Raw genomic sequence first — 13,923 nt, 5'->3', positions numbered from 1 at the left:
GGGGAGAGATCTTAACATGGGCCGATTTTGTGTTCAGAAACGAGGGTCAAACACTATCTCCAACATGGTTGTTTCGGTTATGTCATCTATATTATGGATACCCGTGATAAAGGTAAAGCGGTCATGGATGATGTGCCAATTATGCGGGATTACCCGGGTGTATTCCCGGAGGATTTTCCTGGGGTGCCTCCAGAGATGCAGGTTGAGTTGAGGATTAATCTCGTTCCAGGTGCGGCTCTGATAGCCAAAGCACCATATCGGTTGGCTCCTCCCAAGATGCAGGATCTATTAGACAGGGGATTTATTCGACCGAGCAGTTTTCCTTGGGGAGCACTGATTATCTTTGTGAAGAAGAAGGATGGGTCTTACCATATGTGTATCGACTAACAGGAGCTGAATAAGGTAACAGTGAAGAACCATTATCTACTCCCGCGGATTTATGATCTTTTTTGCTAGCTTCATGGTGTATCTTGGTTCTCCAAGATTGATTTGCGATCGGGTTATCATCAGATGCGGGTTAGGGATGAGGATGTGCAGAAGACTGCCTTCCGGATTCATTATAGTCATTACGATTTCATGGTAATGCCTTTTGGGCTCACCAATGCTCCAAACGCGTTCATGGATCTCATGAACCGTGTGTGCAGACCGATGTTGTATCGGTCTGTGATAGTATTCATTGATGTTATCGTGGTTTATTCCAAGACTTAGGAGAAGCATGAGGAGCACTTGAGGGAAGTGCTAGAGACATTGAGGATGGAGAGACTTTTCGCAAAGTTCTCCAAGTGTTAGTTCTAGTTATGTGAGGTGCCGTTTCTGGGGCACCTTGTCAACGAGAATGGTATCCTGGTCGATCCGGCGAAGGTTGAGATCGTGATGCAGTGGGAGGTTCCGAGGTCTCCATCTGAGATTCGGAGTTTTCTTGGTTTGGTAGGTTATTATCGGAGATTCATCCAGGATTTCTCCAAGATAGTTGTTACTTTGACCCGACTGACAAAGAAGACGATTACATTTCGTTGGTGGCCTAAGCAGAAGGCAGCTTTTGAGACTCTTAGACAATGATTATGGGAGGCGTCGATTTTGACCCTGCCTGAGGGTGTTGATGATTTCGTTGTTTATTGTGATGCTTCGATCACAAGATTGGGGGCAGTGCTTATGCAGAGGGGTCACGTGATTGCTTACACTTCGAGGCAGCTTAATCCTCATGAGGTGAATTATCTGACACATGATTTGGAGTTGGGTGCCATGGTTTTCGCCCTCAAGATTTGGTGGCATTAGCTCTATGGGGTCCGTTATACTATTTACACGGATCACAAGAGCCTGAGGTATTTGACGAATCTGTTCAATCTGCATATGTCACCGCACCGGTGGTTAGTTGTGGTGAATGATTATGATTGTGAAATCCTTTATCATCCGAGGAAGGCCAATGTGGTGGCCGATCCTCTTAGCCGCAAGGCGGTCACGGCTCTAGACATATGTTTGAGGATGACTGTGATTATTTCGTTGTTGGAGTGGATTCGTGAGGCATAGGTTGAGGCTATGAAGGAAGAGCACGGAAAGAATGAGCGTATTATGGGTTAGGTGGCTTCCTTCGATCATGATAGTCGTGGATTGTTAACTCTGCATCGGTGATTTTGGGTTTCGTATTGGGGTGGTGTGCGTCAGATTCTGATGGAGGAGGCTCAAAAGTCGAGGTTCTCCACTCATCCCAGGGCAACGAAGATGTATACGGATCTTCGTCCTGATTATTGGCGGCCCTGCATGAAGCAGGATGTGTCTTGGTACATGGAGCGGTGCTTGACTTGCAGGAAAGTCAAGGTCGAGCATCAGCGTCCTCACGACATGATGTAGGCGTTGGAGATTTCCCGTATGGAAATCAAAGGATATCACTATGGATTTTATCACGAAGCTTCCCAGGACTGTGTGCGGAGTGGATTCGATTTGGGTTATCGTGGATCGTTTGACCAAGAGCGCGCATTTCATTCCGATTCAGGAGAGTATATCCATAGAGAAATTGGCTAAGATTTATATTTGGGAGGCAATATCACGTCATGGGGTGCCAGTATCAGTTGTTTCTGACAAAGATGTTTGGTTCACTTATAGGTTTTGGAAGAGGTTCCATGACGAGTTGAGTACTCGTCTCCATTTCGGCACATCTTTTCATCCGCAAACCGATAGCCAGAGTGAGCGGACTATTCAGACCCTCGAGGATATGCTATGGGCATGTGTTTTGGATTTCGGTGCAAGTTAGGATACGTATCTTCCGTTATCGGAATTTTTTTATAACAACTGTTATCACGCGAGCATCGATCGACCTTCTTTTGAGATGCTCTATGTGTCACACACTCGGACCAGGATGGCGGAAACGTCCGGGGGTGGGTGATTATCATGTACAGTATCATAACAATTGAATATGAATGATAAAAGCAAACACAACCAACATATATATATATATATATATATATATATATATATATATATATATAATTGAAATAGTTACATCGTTTGTATGCGTTACATGTTTCAAAAGTCAATTACAATATGTGACAAAAGATTTGTTAGACGCCTTAACGTCTCGTCCTCAAAACCCGGTGGTTACCTGTTTTAATGGTTCCCTGAGAATACAAGTTATTTGAAAAGAGTATCAACAATTAAGTTGGTGAGTTCATAAGCATTTGTATGAATAATTGTAAACCTCTCTTTGAAATGTATTAGTGTTTGTTTCCAGAAAATCCGATATTTTCCATAAAATGAGTCGTAGTCTTAAATGTACTAAGACCGAAATGTATAAGTATTTTTCATACTTAAAATAATGATATGCAAATTTATTTATATATAAAACCGTTTGAAAAATGTTTTCCTGTAAACTAAATGTGTCGTTGTTGCTTCATGTGAGTTTTTATAACTGTGCTAATGACCTAGATGGCCTATCGCGGCGTTCTTCAGGCGTCAAAATGTTATGACATTTGTCACCCAAGACCTGTGGGTCTAACTGTAGCTAACAATTAAGGTGTGGATTGTCAGTCCCGTATAGATCTATACACAAGTATCACGCTCTCCACACAGGAGATTATGGTTAAAAAAACAGGACTTTCGTGTTTACTTTGTAATATACACCGAAGACGATGTCTTACAAAGTTATTCAACGAGTTGACGTGTTTTTGTACTGAAAACGTTTGTATATGTAATTATCCCCTGTTTCAAGGATAATAGAGAAAAACGACATAAAATAATTATATATATATATATATATATATATATATATATATATATATATATATATATGTATGTATTTTATATAACTATACTTTTTCTCAACGTGTTACAAATGGGGTAAAGTTTCGTAAACTATACTTATATAGTTTATTGCAGAAAACAAGATTGTAAAAAAAAAATATATGGTTATATATATATATATATATATATATATATATATATATATATATATATATATAGATATAGATAGGTTCAAATGTTTCCAACAAGTATTGTGTGCCTCTAACAACCAATCAGAATTAAGAAAAAATAAATTCAATAATAAAACATAAAAGGGTATAATAGTAATCTTATTTATGATAAATATGGTAAATAATTAAAATCATTAATAACCTTTAAATATTGAAATTCTGTTAGAAACACTACAAAATCACCGAGAGATCCTCTTCTAAACCTAGCCCACCTTCTTCTTCCACCGGTTCCATCTCGTTGGTCAATGATCCTCTACCACCCATTGCTGATGATGCTTCCCAAATAAACGGTGTAAAATCGATTAATGGGAAATAGAAACCGAGACAAATAATTCTAGGAAGAAATTTCACACTACTTGCCTCGAGGTAACAAAGCTTGATGCCGCTGATGAGGTTGCCGGAGAAAGAGAAGCTTATATGGCCAACGTGTTTGCCAGATATAGAAAATCCATACTCGAAAGGACAAAACATCATTTGGGTAACAATCTTTTTGCCTCTTATTTAATCTAACTTTATGTTTATGATCTTGTTCTATATTCAAAACCCCAATTTGGCTACACAATTGATGTCAAATTTGCTCCTAAAAGTTGTAATTTTTTAATAGGGTATCCTTATAATTTGGACTTCAATTATGGTGCGTTGTCTCAGTTGCAACATTTATCCATTAACAACCTTGGGGACCCATTCATCGAGAGTAATTATGGTGTACATTCCAAGTAGTTTGAGGTTAGTGTATTAGACTGGTTTGCTCGTTTATGGGAGTTGGAAAAGAACGAATACTAGGGTTACATTACAAATTATGGAACAGAGGGCAATCTTCATGGCATACTAGTCAGGTAATTTGTATGAATTTAGGCTTTTAGCTCATTTCTTGGATTTTTAAAACTTAAATACTTTATATATTATGTAAATGTAACAGGAGATAAGTGTTTCCTGATGGGATTTTGTATGCTTCATACGAATCACATTATTCCATTTTTAAAGCAGCAAGAATGTATCGAATGGATTGTGAAATAGTCCTAAAAACCTTGTACATCATGTTATTTACCTTTTTTTCAAACGAATTTACAGGAACAACAGTGAAAGGAGATGTGGATGATCTTGATCTGGTCATAAAGACCCTTGAAGAAACCGATTTTATATCAACTGTGATGGGGCTTTGTTTGGACTGATGATCCCTTTTGTTAAACTTGTAAGTATATGTAGTCTATTCAGTTCATTCAGTCCAAAAAAGGAACAATCATTTTGTATAAGTTTCATAATGTGTATGCAATTTTTCTTGTATAATCAGGCACCAAAGGTATCTTTCAAGAAACCGATTGGACTGTGAGTGTTTCGGGTCACAAATTTTTCGGGTGTCCAATGCCATGTGGCGTTCAAATAACACGATTAGAACACATCATTGTAATTAGATTAAGTCGATTATTTAGATCAAGTGACTCGAGGAATACTTGATTAGGTGACTCGAGTATTACATTCTGTTAGAATAAATTACAATGTCTTTAATGTTTAACACATTCTATTAGAATTTATAGTTTTGTTCTTTTAGAATATACTAAAAGTTATAATATTTTAAAGTTGATTATGTTTTTTTATTAAGGTTTTGAAGGGGCTACCATTGTTGTGGAAAATGAACAAAACATGATGAACGAGAGTATTCTAGCAGAATGTTGTTATTTTTTAAGAATTTTATTCATTTTTGTTGATATTCTTTTAGAATAAAATGTAAGAATATGTATGAATTCGTATTTAAGTTCGGATGTATAAGAATATATTAAAATGTTGTCATTTGTCAACCTCGGATTCAAGAATTTTTTTTATTCTTAAATAATATTCTAATAGAATAAAATTATGAAAAAACATCATTCTAACAAAAAAAATATTTTGACAGAATAAAATCGGTTATGTTTACAAATTACGTTAGAATTAAAATTGATTTAATTAGAAAAAATTCAGATGTTTAAAATTAGGAGAATTAATTATCCCTAATAATCCAAAAATTTCTTTTTATAAATGTAGTTAAACGTCCAAAATACTCTTTTGCTAAAAAAATTGTGATTATATGGTACATTCTATCCCATTGTAATATCATACACTCTCAAATCATGTACATTGATTAATTTCATCCATTGGTTCAGAGTTGTGCATTCTAGCACACAATAGTTAGTAAAAACAAAATAACCTAAACATATATATATATATATATATATATATATATATATATATATATATATATATATATATATATATATATATATATATATATATATATATATATATACTAGTTTAAAACACGTGAGAACCACGGTTATAAAATTAAAAACTTTTATATTGAAAAATCAAAATTATTAATCAATAATTTAAATAACTATCACTTAAGGGATATTTTTTTAGTTATATAAAATTTTAATCGTTGATTTAAATAAATACGTAAAGCTATATTACCGTATAATATGTATTAATTTTGTTTGTTAATTTAATGTTATTAATTTAATATAATTAGAGTGAGAAAAATTGAAATTTGAAATTTCAAATAGAGAATCAATTATTAATTTAATTTAATTAGAGTGAGAAATTTTAAATTTGAAATTTGGAATGGATAATTAATATGTTGACAAGTGGCATGATAGTTGTCTATTAATATTAATGAGGAGTTGTAATACTATGACACTTGTCAATAGGAGAATAAAACTATTCTTTTACTAGTTTATAACCCGTGGAAACCACGGTTCCAAAATTGATTAAATATTCATAGTAAAAAATTCAAAATTATTAATCAATTATTTTATATAAAATTTTAAATACATTATTAATTAAGAGATTTTTTTATTAGTTATGTAAAATTATAATTATTGATTCAAATAAATATGTGTAATTGATTTATCATATATTAGACTCTTTTTATTTGTGAACTAATGAAAACAATAATATAAAATTTAAAATTTAAAATAAAGAATAAATAGATTGACAAATAACATCACATTAATTAGGAGGTTTAATGAATTTAAAATGGAGAATTAATAGAATGACAAGTGGCATCATATTAATTAGGAGTTCTAATATTATGACACTTGACAAAATGACTACTCTTTTATTAGTATAGAGATTAGAATAGGGATATATATATATATATATATATATATATATATATATATATATATATATATATATATATAGTTTATATGAATAATGTAACGTGTTTGAACTCGTTTTTCATATCTTTACGTTTTTATCAAAGCTTCGCATGTAATAATATACGAGTTTGGTAGTAAAGTCATTTAATGTATTTATCACTTTTCGTAAAAATTGTAAATAAACGTATTTGAATGTTTTGCGTTTTAATGTAAATTTTCTTGTGTGTTACTTGTATTCCCCCCCCCCCCTTCCGGTTTTCACTCACTTAAATTCCATTCCTTGCTCTTGCCTAGTTCTAGGCTTAGACGAAAGAGCTCATTCATAGATTCCATCTTTCTAGCATTTCATGTCTTTCTTCCTTCAAATCTAATTCATGCCATGAATTGTTAAGTCCTTCTATAATAGCTATTAGCTCGCTTCTCACCTCCCCTAGAGCCTATTGAAGAAAAATCTGAGGCTGCCCTAAGCCCTACAGTTCCTTCGCTTACCACCTAAGATGAATCTATTGCCTTCGCTCCCTCCACGAGTAGATATTTAGTATTGAATAGTGTCAAACTTGCAATTTGAATGTTTGCATTTTAACGTAAATTTTCTTGTGTGTTACTTGTATTCCCCCCTACCCCCCTAAAAACATAGAAAAGTCTTGTAAAATGTAGGGGTATGAACACACCTTATGTGTATTTGCGGTTTGATAACGAAGTGAGGGTGATGATCTTCAAGTTAGAATACTTGAAAGTGTTCGTATCCTACGAGTATTTAACACACGATTTTGTGCGTAAATTAGTTGAACTAATATGAAACTGTTATTAAAACACTAGATTTATAAAGAAACTTACCAAATCTCTTTGAATTAGCTTGGAAAAGACTTCGAAGGTAGTCTTGTACTTGAGAGAAAACAAGGACGAGAAGAATGTGTTTACTGATGAAATACGTAGATTGTGTTGAAGTGTTCTTAACATGAGCTTAAATAGGGTAAAAATGTGTAAGGTGAAGTGACATTTACGTTGGTATGTGTAATTATCTCATTGGGAAAGAAATTTCTACCAATCAAGTGGCACCATTTGATTCTATTTTGGTGATTTCAGCCAAGGTATGACCGAAATCTCCTTGATTTCGGTTTGGTATCACTCAAGAAAGGGTGATTTCGGTCCTAGTGGTCCCTTAACATGTGTTTTCGTTCTTGATGTTACTCCTTGAAGGGTGATATCGGTCCTAGGCAATCGAAATCACTAGATTTGTGGGGTCTTAGGCCGAAAACCTTAAAGCAAGTTTTTAATTTATGATTTTTGTTTCTAACTTGTTGATTTTCCAAGGTTTTCAAAGTGTGTGTGTGTGTGTGTGTATATATATATATAAGCATGCCCTTTTAGCTTTCAAAGTTCTATTGCATCAAAGTTACGTTGTGAATTCACTTGTACACGATTAAAATTTAGACTTTGCTTGTTCTAAAATTTTTCCAGTTGTCACACTATAGGAGGAAGTGCAGGAACCCGATTTATTGGGGCGAGGTCAGTCAGCGGGTTATATGGAGTACCGAGGTGGTACTCAAGACCACTGAGATGATTCAACAGGTTCAGAGCAGGGTCCAGACAGCTCAGAGTCGGCAGAAGAGTTATGTTGACAGATGTCAGTCGGACTTAGAGTTTCAGGTGAGAGATATGGTTTTTCTGAAGGTGTCACCTTGGAAAGGTGTCATCCGGATGAGGAATCAGGGCAAGTTGGGCCCCATATATATTGGTCCTTTTAGGGTTTTGGCTCGGGTGGTTCGGGTTACGTATCGATTAGATCTTCCAGCTGAGCTCAGTCAGATTCATAGCACGTTCCACGTCTCTCAGCTGCAGAAATTCTTAGTGGATGATTCTGCAGTGGTACCTTTGGAGGATATTAAGGTGGATGACCGCCTGAATTATATTAAGAGACTGATAGCGATTCTGGATCGGAGCACAAAAACCCTAAGGAACAAGGTTGTCGAGTTAGTGAAGGAGCAATGGCAACACCGCAAGGGTTCAAAGTGGACTTGGGAGCCCGAGGATGAGATGAAGGAGCACTATCCGGAGTTATTCGAGGCAGCGGACTTCGAAAACGAAGTCTGATTCAAGTGGGGGAGAATTGTAACACTTGAATCTTGGTAAGTTTCTTTATTTTCGTTGTTATTATAAAAAGTTATATTTTTGGTCCTTGGGCAGTACGCAGGGCGTACCACATAGTACGCTTAGCGTACAAGTTGTGAATTGAGTACGTGTGGTGTACCAAATGGTACGCTTAACGTACTGATGCTAAGTAGGGACGGGACTCCGGACACATACGATGGGCGTACATTTATGTACACGGAGCGTACGTGAGACATATTGAAACCCTAATTTACGATGTTACGCCCTATATAAACACCTTAAGACCTTATGGTTGGCCTCTTTACCATCCCCTAACCTCCTAAAACCCTAAATCATCCCTTAAGCTTTCTTGGTGGTGTTCTTGAGCCCTTGAGAGGATTTTAGTGGTTGTTTTACTCATTATGAAGGAAGCTTTGAAGATTGAAGGTGCTTTGCTTGGAAGGAAGGTCATAGATCCAGAATCATCTTACTTGATGTAATCTCTTTGGGGTATCAAGTTCATACCTTGGCTTGTAAATGTTTAGATCTCCTTATAGTTTGTTTTGTTATGCTTTTGGTCCCATTTTGGGTTGATAGAAGAGTTAAGACGTTTAAGGGCTTGTTCTTTTAGATCTGAGCTTGTTATGGACTACTTAAGCATAAAGTGGGAAGCTTTGTGGGATTTTTGGTCACATGCATGCATTAAGTCAATTATTAAGTCCTTTTTAAGCTTAAGAGCTTCATTTAGCAATGCTTGAATGTAAAGTTAGCAACTCTATGTGATATTCCAGCTCAAGGAAGTCAGATCTATGTTTTGGGGATATGTCTTAAGGGATTAAGGGTTGAAATCAAGTTTTGGCTGAATGGGAGAGTACGTTGGGTGTACAAGTAGATATGCTTAGCATACAAGCCTTCAAGCGAGTACGCTGCACGTACGTGCTGAGTATGCCCCGCGTACTTAGTCTGGTGGACTTTGCATGTTTGGTCCATCTGAATGTAAGAGTTTGGACCAAGAATAATTGGTGGGCCTTAGGGTAAGGCCCATGTAGGGATTTGGGGCCCAATTTGAAAATTTGGGCCATATATGGGCTTTGGATGGTTAATTGGTTTTTGGGCTTTTTAGATTGAAAGTTTGGGCCTTAGTCTTACACCAAAATAGGTAAGGGGTAAAATGGTCTTTTTACCCTAAGTATGGATTGAAGGATATAGATTTGACTCCATTTGTTAATTGGGTGTTACTTGATATTGATAGCTCGGGAATTCGTCGGACCAATAGCCAGGGATTATCAGTGTGATTCAGTAGTCCGAGGTGAGTTTCCTCACCATGTTTAGCGGTTCGAAGGCACCAATGCCGACCCATGATCTATTATGTTAGAATACTCATTGTCTGTGTGACACTAGTATGTGTATGTGCTTGTATGCTTACTGGCGGGGCCTAGTGATTATTCTGTATGCTATTACTTGTTATGTAGTATGAATTGTATGTGGGCGGGGCCCATTATGCGAGTTAGGGCGGGACCCGTTATACTCATTGGGTGGGGCCCGTTATTCGAGTTAGGGCGGGGCCCGTTATACTCATTGGGCGGGGCATGCGAGTAAGGGTGGGGCCCATTATACTCTTTCGGCGGGGGCCCTTATGTGTTATATGTTTGGTATGTGGTATCTTGGGGAACTCACTAAACTTTGTGTTTACGGTTTTTAGTTTATGTTTTAGGTACTTCCAGTTCCAAGGGGAAGGGCTTGGGATGATTACAGAGCACACACCACCTCGTTCCACTTTTTTTTATTCACTCTTATTGATATGTTGTTTGACACATTTATTTTATTTGGTTTGTTCTGATGATGTTTTGGAAATACTGATTTTACTAAATCAAAAATGAAATTTCTGGGTGGTATTTTTGGGACGTTTCAATATCGGTCGTAGATGACTGCCAGCGATGCTGATGTAGATTCTACGGCGGGTAAGGAACAGCCCACGGAGGAGGAGCCAGCCATCCATATGCATTCCATGGGTAGAAGTAAGGGGACCACAATTGAGCAGGAGGGTAGCGAGCAGTGATGGGTTTAGGTGGCTGAGAATGACGGTTGTTGGAAGAGTCTCCAGTTTGCCGATTTGAAGATGATTGGTTATGCTGAGGGTATTGAGAATAAGATTTGATGTTATTGGCTATGAGTATTTGAGGTGCAGAACCATGATCATAATGGATGGATGAAGACGAATGAGTGCGGTTGACACAAAATTCTTTTGAGACAAGGGTTGAGCAAGCCTCGAGGAAGGAGGAAAGCGGGTCCTTGTGGCTGATAAGCATGGAGATGTTCTCAAACTTTGGAGAAAGACCGTTGAGCATGTATGTAACAAGGGTTTTGTCCGAGACCGGGGAGTTAATATTTGCCAATAAATCGGCAATGTCATTCATCTTCTGACAGCATTCGTTGATAGAGCGATCTCCTTGAACCAAAGCACATAACTTCATTGTCTAATAGAGTGTTTGTTGTCTCGAAAAAGTGCTTCAAGAGCCGTGGTGGATTGAGGTTTAAGGATCATGGTAAGAAGAGACTGCGTCATTATACCATAGAGCCAAGACTTTACCAGATTATTGAGATTGTCCCACTCTGCATCGGTTGGATCTTTGGGTTTTGTGGAGCCGTCCAGGTAACCATAGACACGACAGTGAGTGAGAAATATATAGTTCATGCCATGCATCATAGTTCAATTCATTTAGATCTAGAATGAGTGGAACATAGGATTTGATATGAGTGACAGTGAAAGGTTTGTTTTTATCAGCCATGGCCACAAAGAAGAGTAGAAACATAAACAGTAGGAACGAGAGGAGGGAGAAGATAGTAGTAGAAAACTGTAGGACCAGCTGGGAGGGAACCAAGATCAGAAAGAGTCTGATACTATGTTTGGTCAATATTCTTCGTAATGACTTCATTAAACAAAGGAGGATATATACAGAGTACAACGGGCTTAGGAACTAATACAAATGGACTATCTAATTGGTTATAATACAATACAATACAAGATACACAGAATACACTAATACTATCACCAATTTGGTGCAAATTCAAAATGCATGCCATATTTTTTGTTCGTTTTTAAGATGGTTATCGTAACTCCGGGTAGCAAAAACACATTGAAACACCTACACCATCTTGCTACTAGTGAATTTTCTAGAAAGAGAGAGCCTTTTATAATTATTTTACATTTATTTCCTTCTTTTTCTTCTTTATGTAATTGACTTTGACTTTTGGTAGTCAATAAATGAGATAGGTAAAACGCATAATAAACTTAAGATAAGGACTTAAAACCCATTTTACTACTTATAAATGTAAAAAGCCTACCAAAAGGGAAACAACTATGAAAACTCCAAATTATTAACACAAGAACACTTATCATCTTATTTCATATCGTGATCACATGAAATAAAAATAGAAGCATGTGTAGTTGTTATCCATAAACCACATTACTGGAAGTATTCGTCACTTAAACCAATCTAATAAAACAAATTAGTTTAGCGAGATTAAGGAAGTAAATCAAGATAAAATAAAGATATTTAATGAAACCCACAGACCATTTCATGACTACATCCAACCATATGTAAATTTGCAGAAATCAGTGCAAATACTAAGTAATTTTGTACAAATATTCAATGAATTCAATCGTAATTTTTGTTTATATTTTTATTTTGGGATGTACGACTTGAATATTAAGCAACTTCATACAAATATATTTTAAAATTTGACTATGTATGTATCCTCGTATCCATATTTCAGACTCCATCATTTTATATGAACATGGTACATAATAAATACATAAAGAGTTGGCTATTGTTGTAGAATGTTTGTCGGATGTGCAAGCCTACCACATAACATTGACAAAAAAAAATCAGTTCTGGAAAACATTAGACAAGGTATTGTATCCATTGAGTTTCGTATTATACTCATTAAAGTATCCTCTACTAAAAATTGTACAACTATATTTGTTTTTTTAGAACAACTAACTCACAAATCTCCTAATATACCGTGAGTCTACACTTTTCGTCCTAAACAAGACTTAAACCCTCAACCTAATAGTATAAGTATATTTGTTAAGTATTATTCCATATTTTCTTAACATACAGTGTATCTCTACATTGGTGTTGCTATTATAAAATTACCTTAGAGTGGAGGATAATTAATACTAAGCTATGTAATCAATGATTTTTGGAATACATTAATTCTATTAATATAGCAGTATATTAGAAAAAAAAAAGTCATTACAAAGTAGAAATATCAAAGATTGAGTTGAGTTAGTCATTACAAAGTAGAAAAAAAATAGTCATTACAAAGTAGAAATATCCAAACTATGAAAACCATTTCTTCAAAGTACTTATTTTGTGTCATGTTAGAGTGAAAAAAAACATTAGGCTAAGACAATAGGAAACGAAGGTGTATATAAGTCCCACCGCCGAGCTATGAAAGACCAAATCGAAGTAGCTATATGGCAAGCAATTAATAGTTATCCCATATTGAATATCAATATGATATTGTACTATAACTCTATAGTGACTATACATATGTTGGAATCCTGTTTTCTCCAAAATGGCTCTTCTGCAGAATTAATATGAGACTCCATATATATACTTACATGATATCAAAGTCGACGTCTAGAACCATATGACTTGACACATCAATATCTATCATCATCGAGCCTCTATCTCTAAAGAGAGTGTTAGTGTATCCCACATCGGTGCGACATAATTCTATAAGTAACTATATATATGCTGAAGCCTCCTCTCTTTATAAATGTTCTTTTAAAGAGGAAATTTTCTAATATGTTCCCTTAGGGCACATATAAGAAGCATTAATTGATGATATATATTACTATAATTAATTATAAAATACATTAATAATAAAAATATTATCATAATTAAATGTGAAGTGCATTAATAATTTCCATAATAAATGTATTTCAAATTTAATTATGGTAATATTTTTCCTAATTAATACTTCTTATGTGTGTCCTTAGGGCATATATTAGAAAATCCAAAGAGTTTATATGAGACTCTAAGTTTATCTTATACGAAAAAATATAAAATGCCATAAATGAACATTTAAAAGAATGTGTTTCTATAATTAATTAAGAGTATATTTGGAAAATTATTAAAAAAAAAAAAAAAAAAAAGCTTCTAAAAAACTAGTCTAAGTAATTTTTTAAAAAGCTAGCTTCTTGCCAAACATAACAACTTAAA

General features: G+C 35.3%; 1 protein-coding gene and 1 pseudogene across 1 annotated transcript; one reads left to right on the top strand and one right to left on the bottom strand.

Moving 5' to 3' along the window:
- The first annotated feature begins 2,919 nt into the window (after window positions 1-2,919).
- LOC111921872 (serine decarboxylase-like) lies at window positions 2,920-5,109 on the top strand (annotated as a pseudogene).
- A 5,532-nt stretch (window positions 5,110-10,641) lies between these two features.
- Window positions 10,642-11,163, bottom strand: LOC111921873 (uncharacterized). The gene has a single exon (XM_023917447.1). The coding sequence runs from the start codon at window positions 11,161-11,163 to the stop codon at window positions 10,642-10,644; it is 522 nt and encodes a 173-aa protein (XP_023773215.1).
- Window positions 11,164-13,923: the final 2,760 nt, after the last annotated feature.

This window comes from Lactuca sativa, chromosome 6, assembly GCF_002870075.4.
Source record: "Lactuca sativa cultivar Salinas chromosome 6, Lsat_Salinas_v11, whole genome shotgun sequence".
Classification (NCBI taxonomy): Eukaryota; Viridiplantae; Streptophyta; class Magnoliopsida; order Asterales; family Asteraceae; genus Lactuca; species Lactuca sativa.
This window is presented reverse-complemented; position numbering and strand designations above follow the sequence as displayed.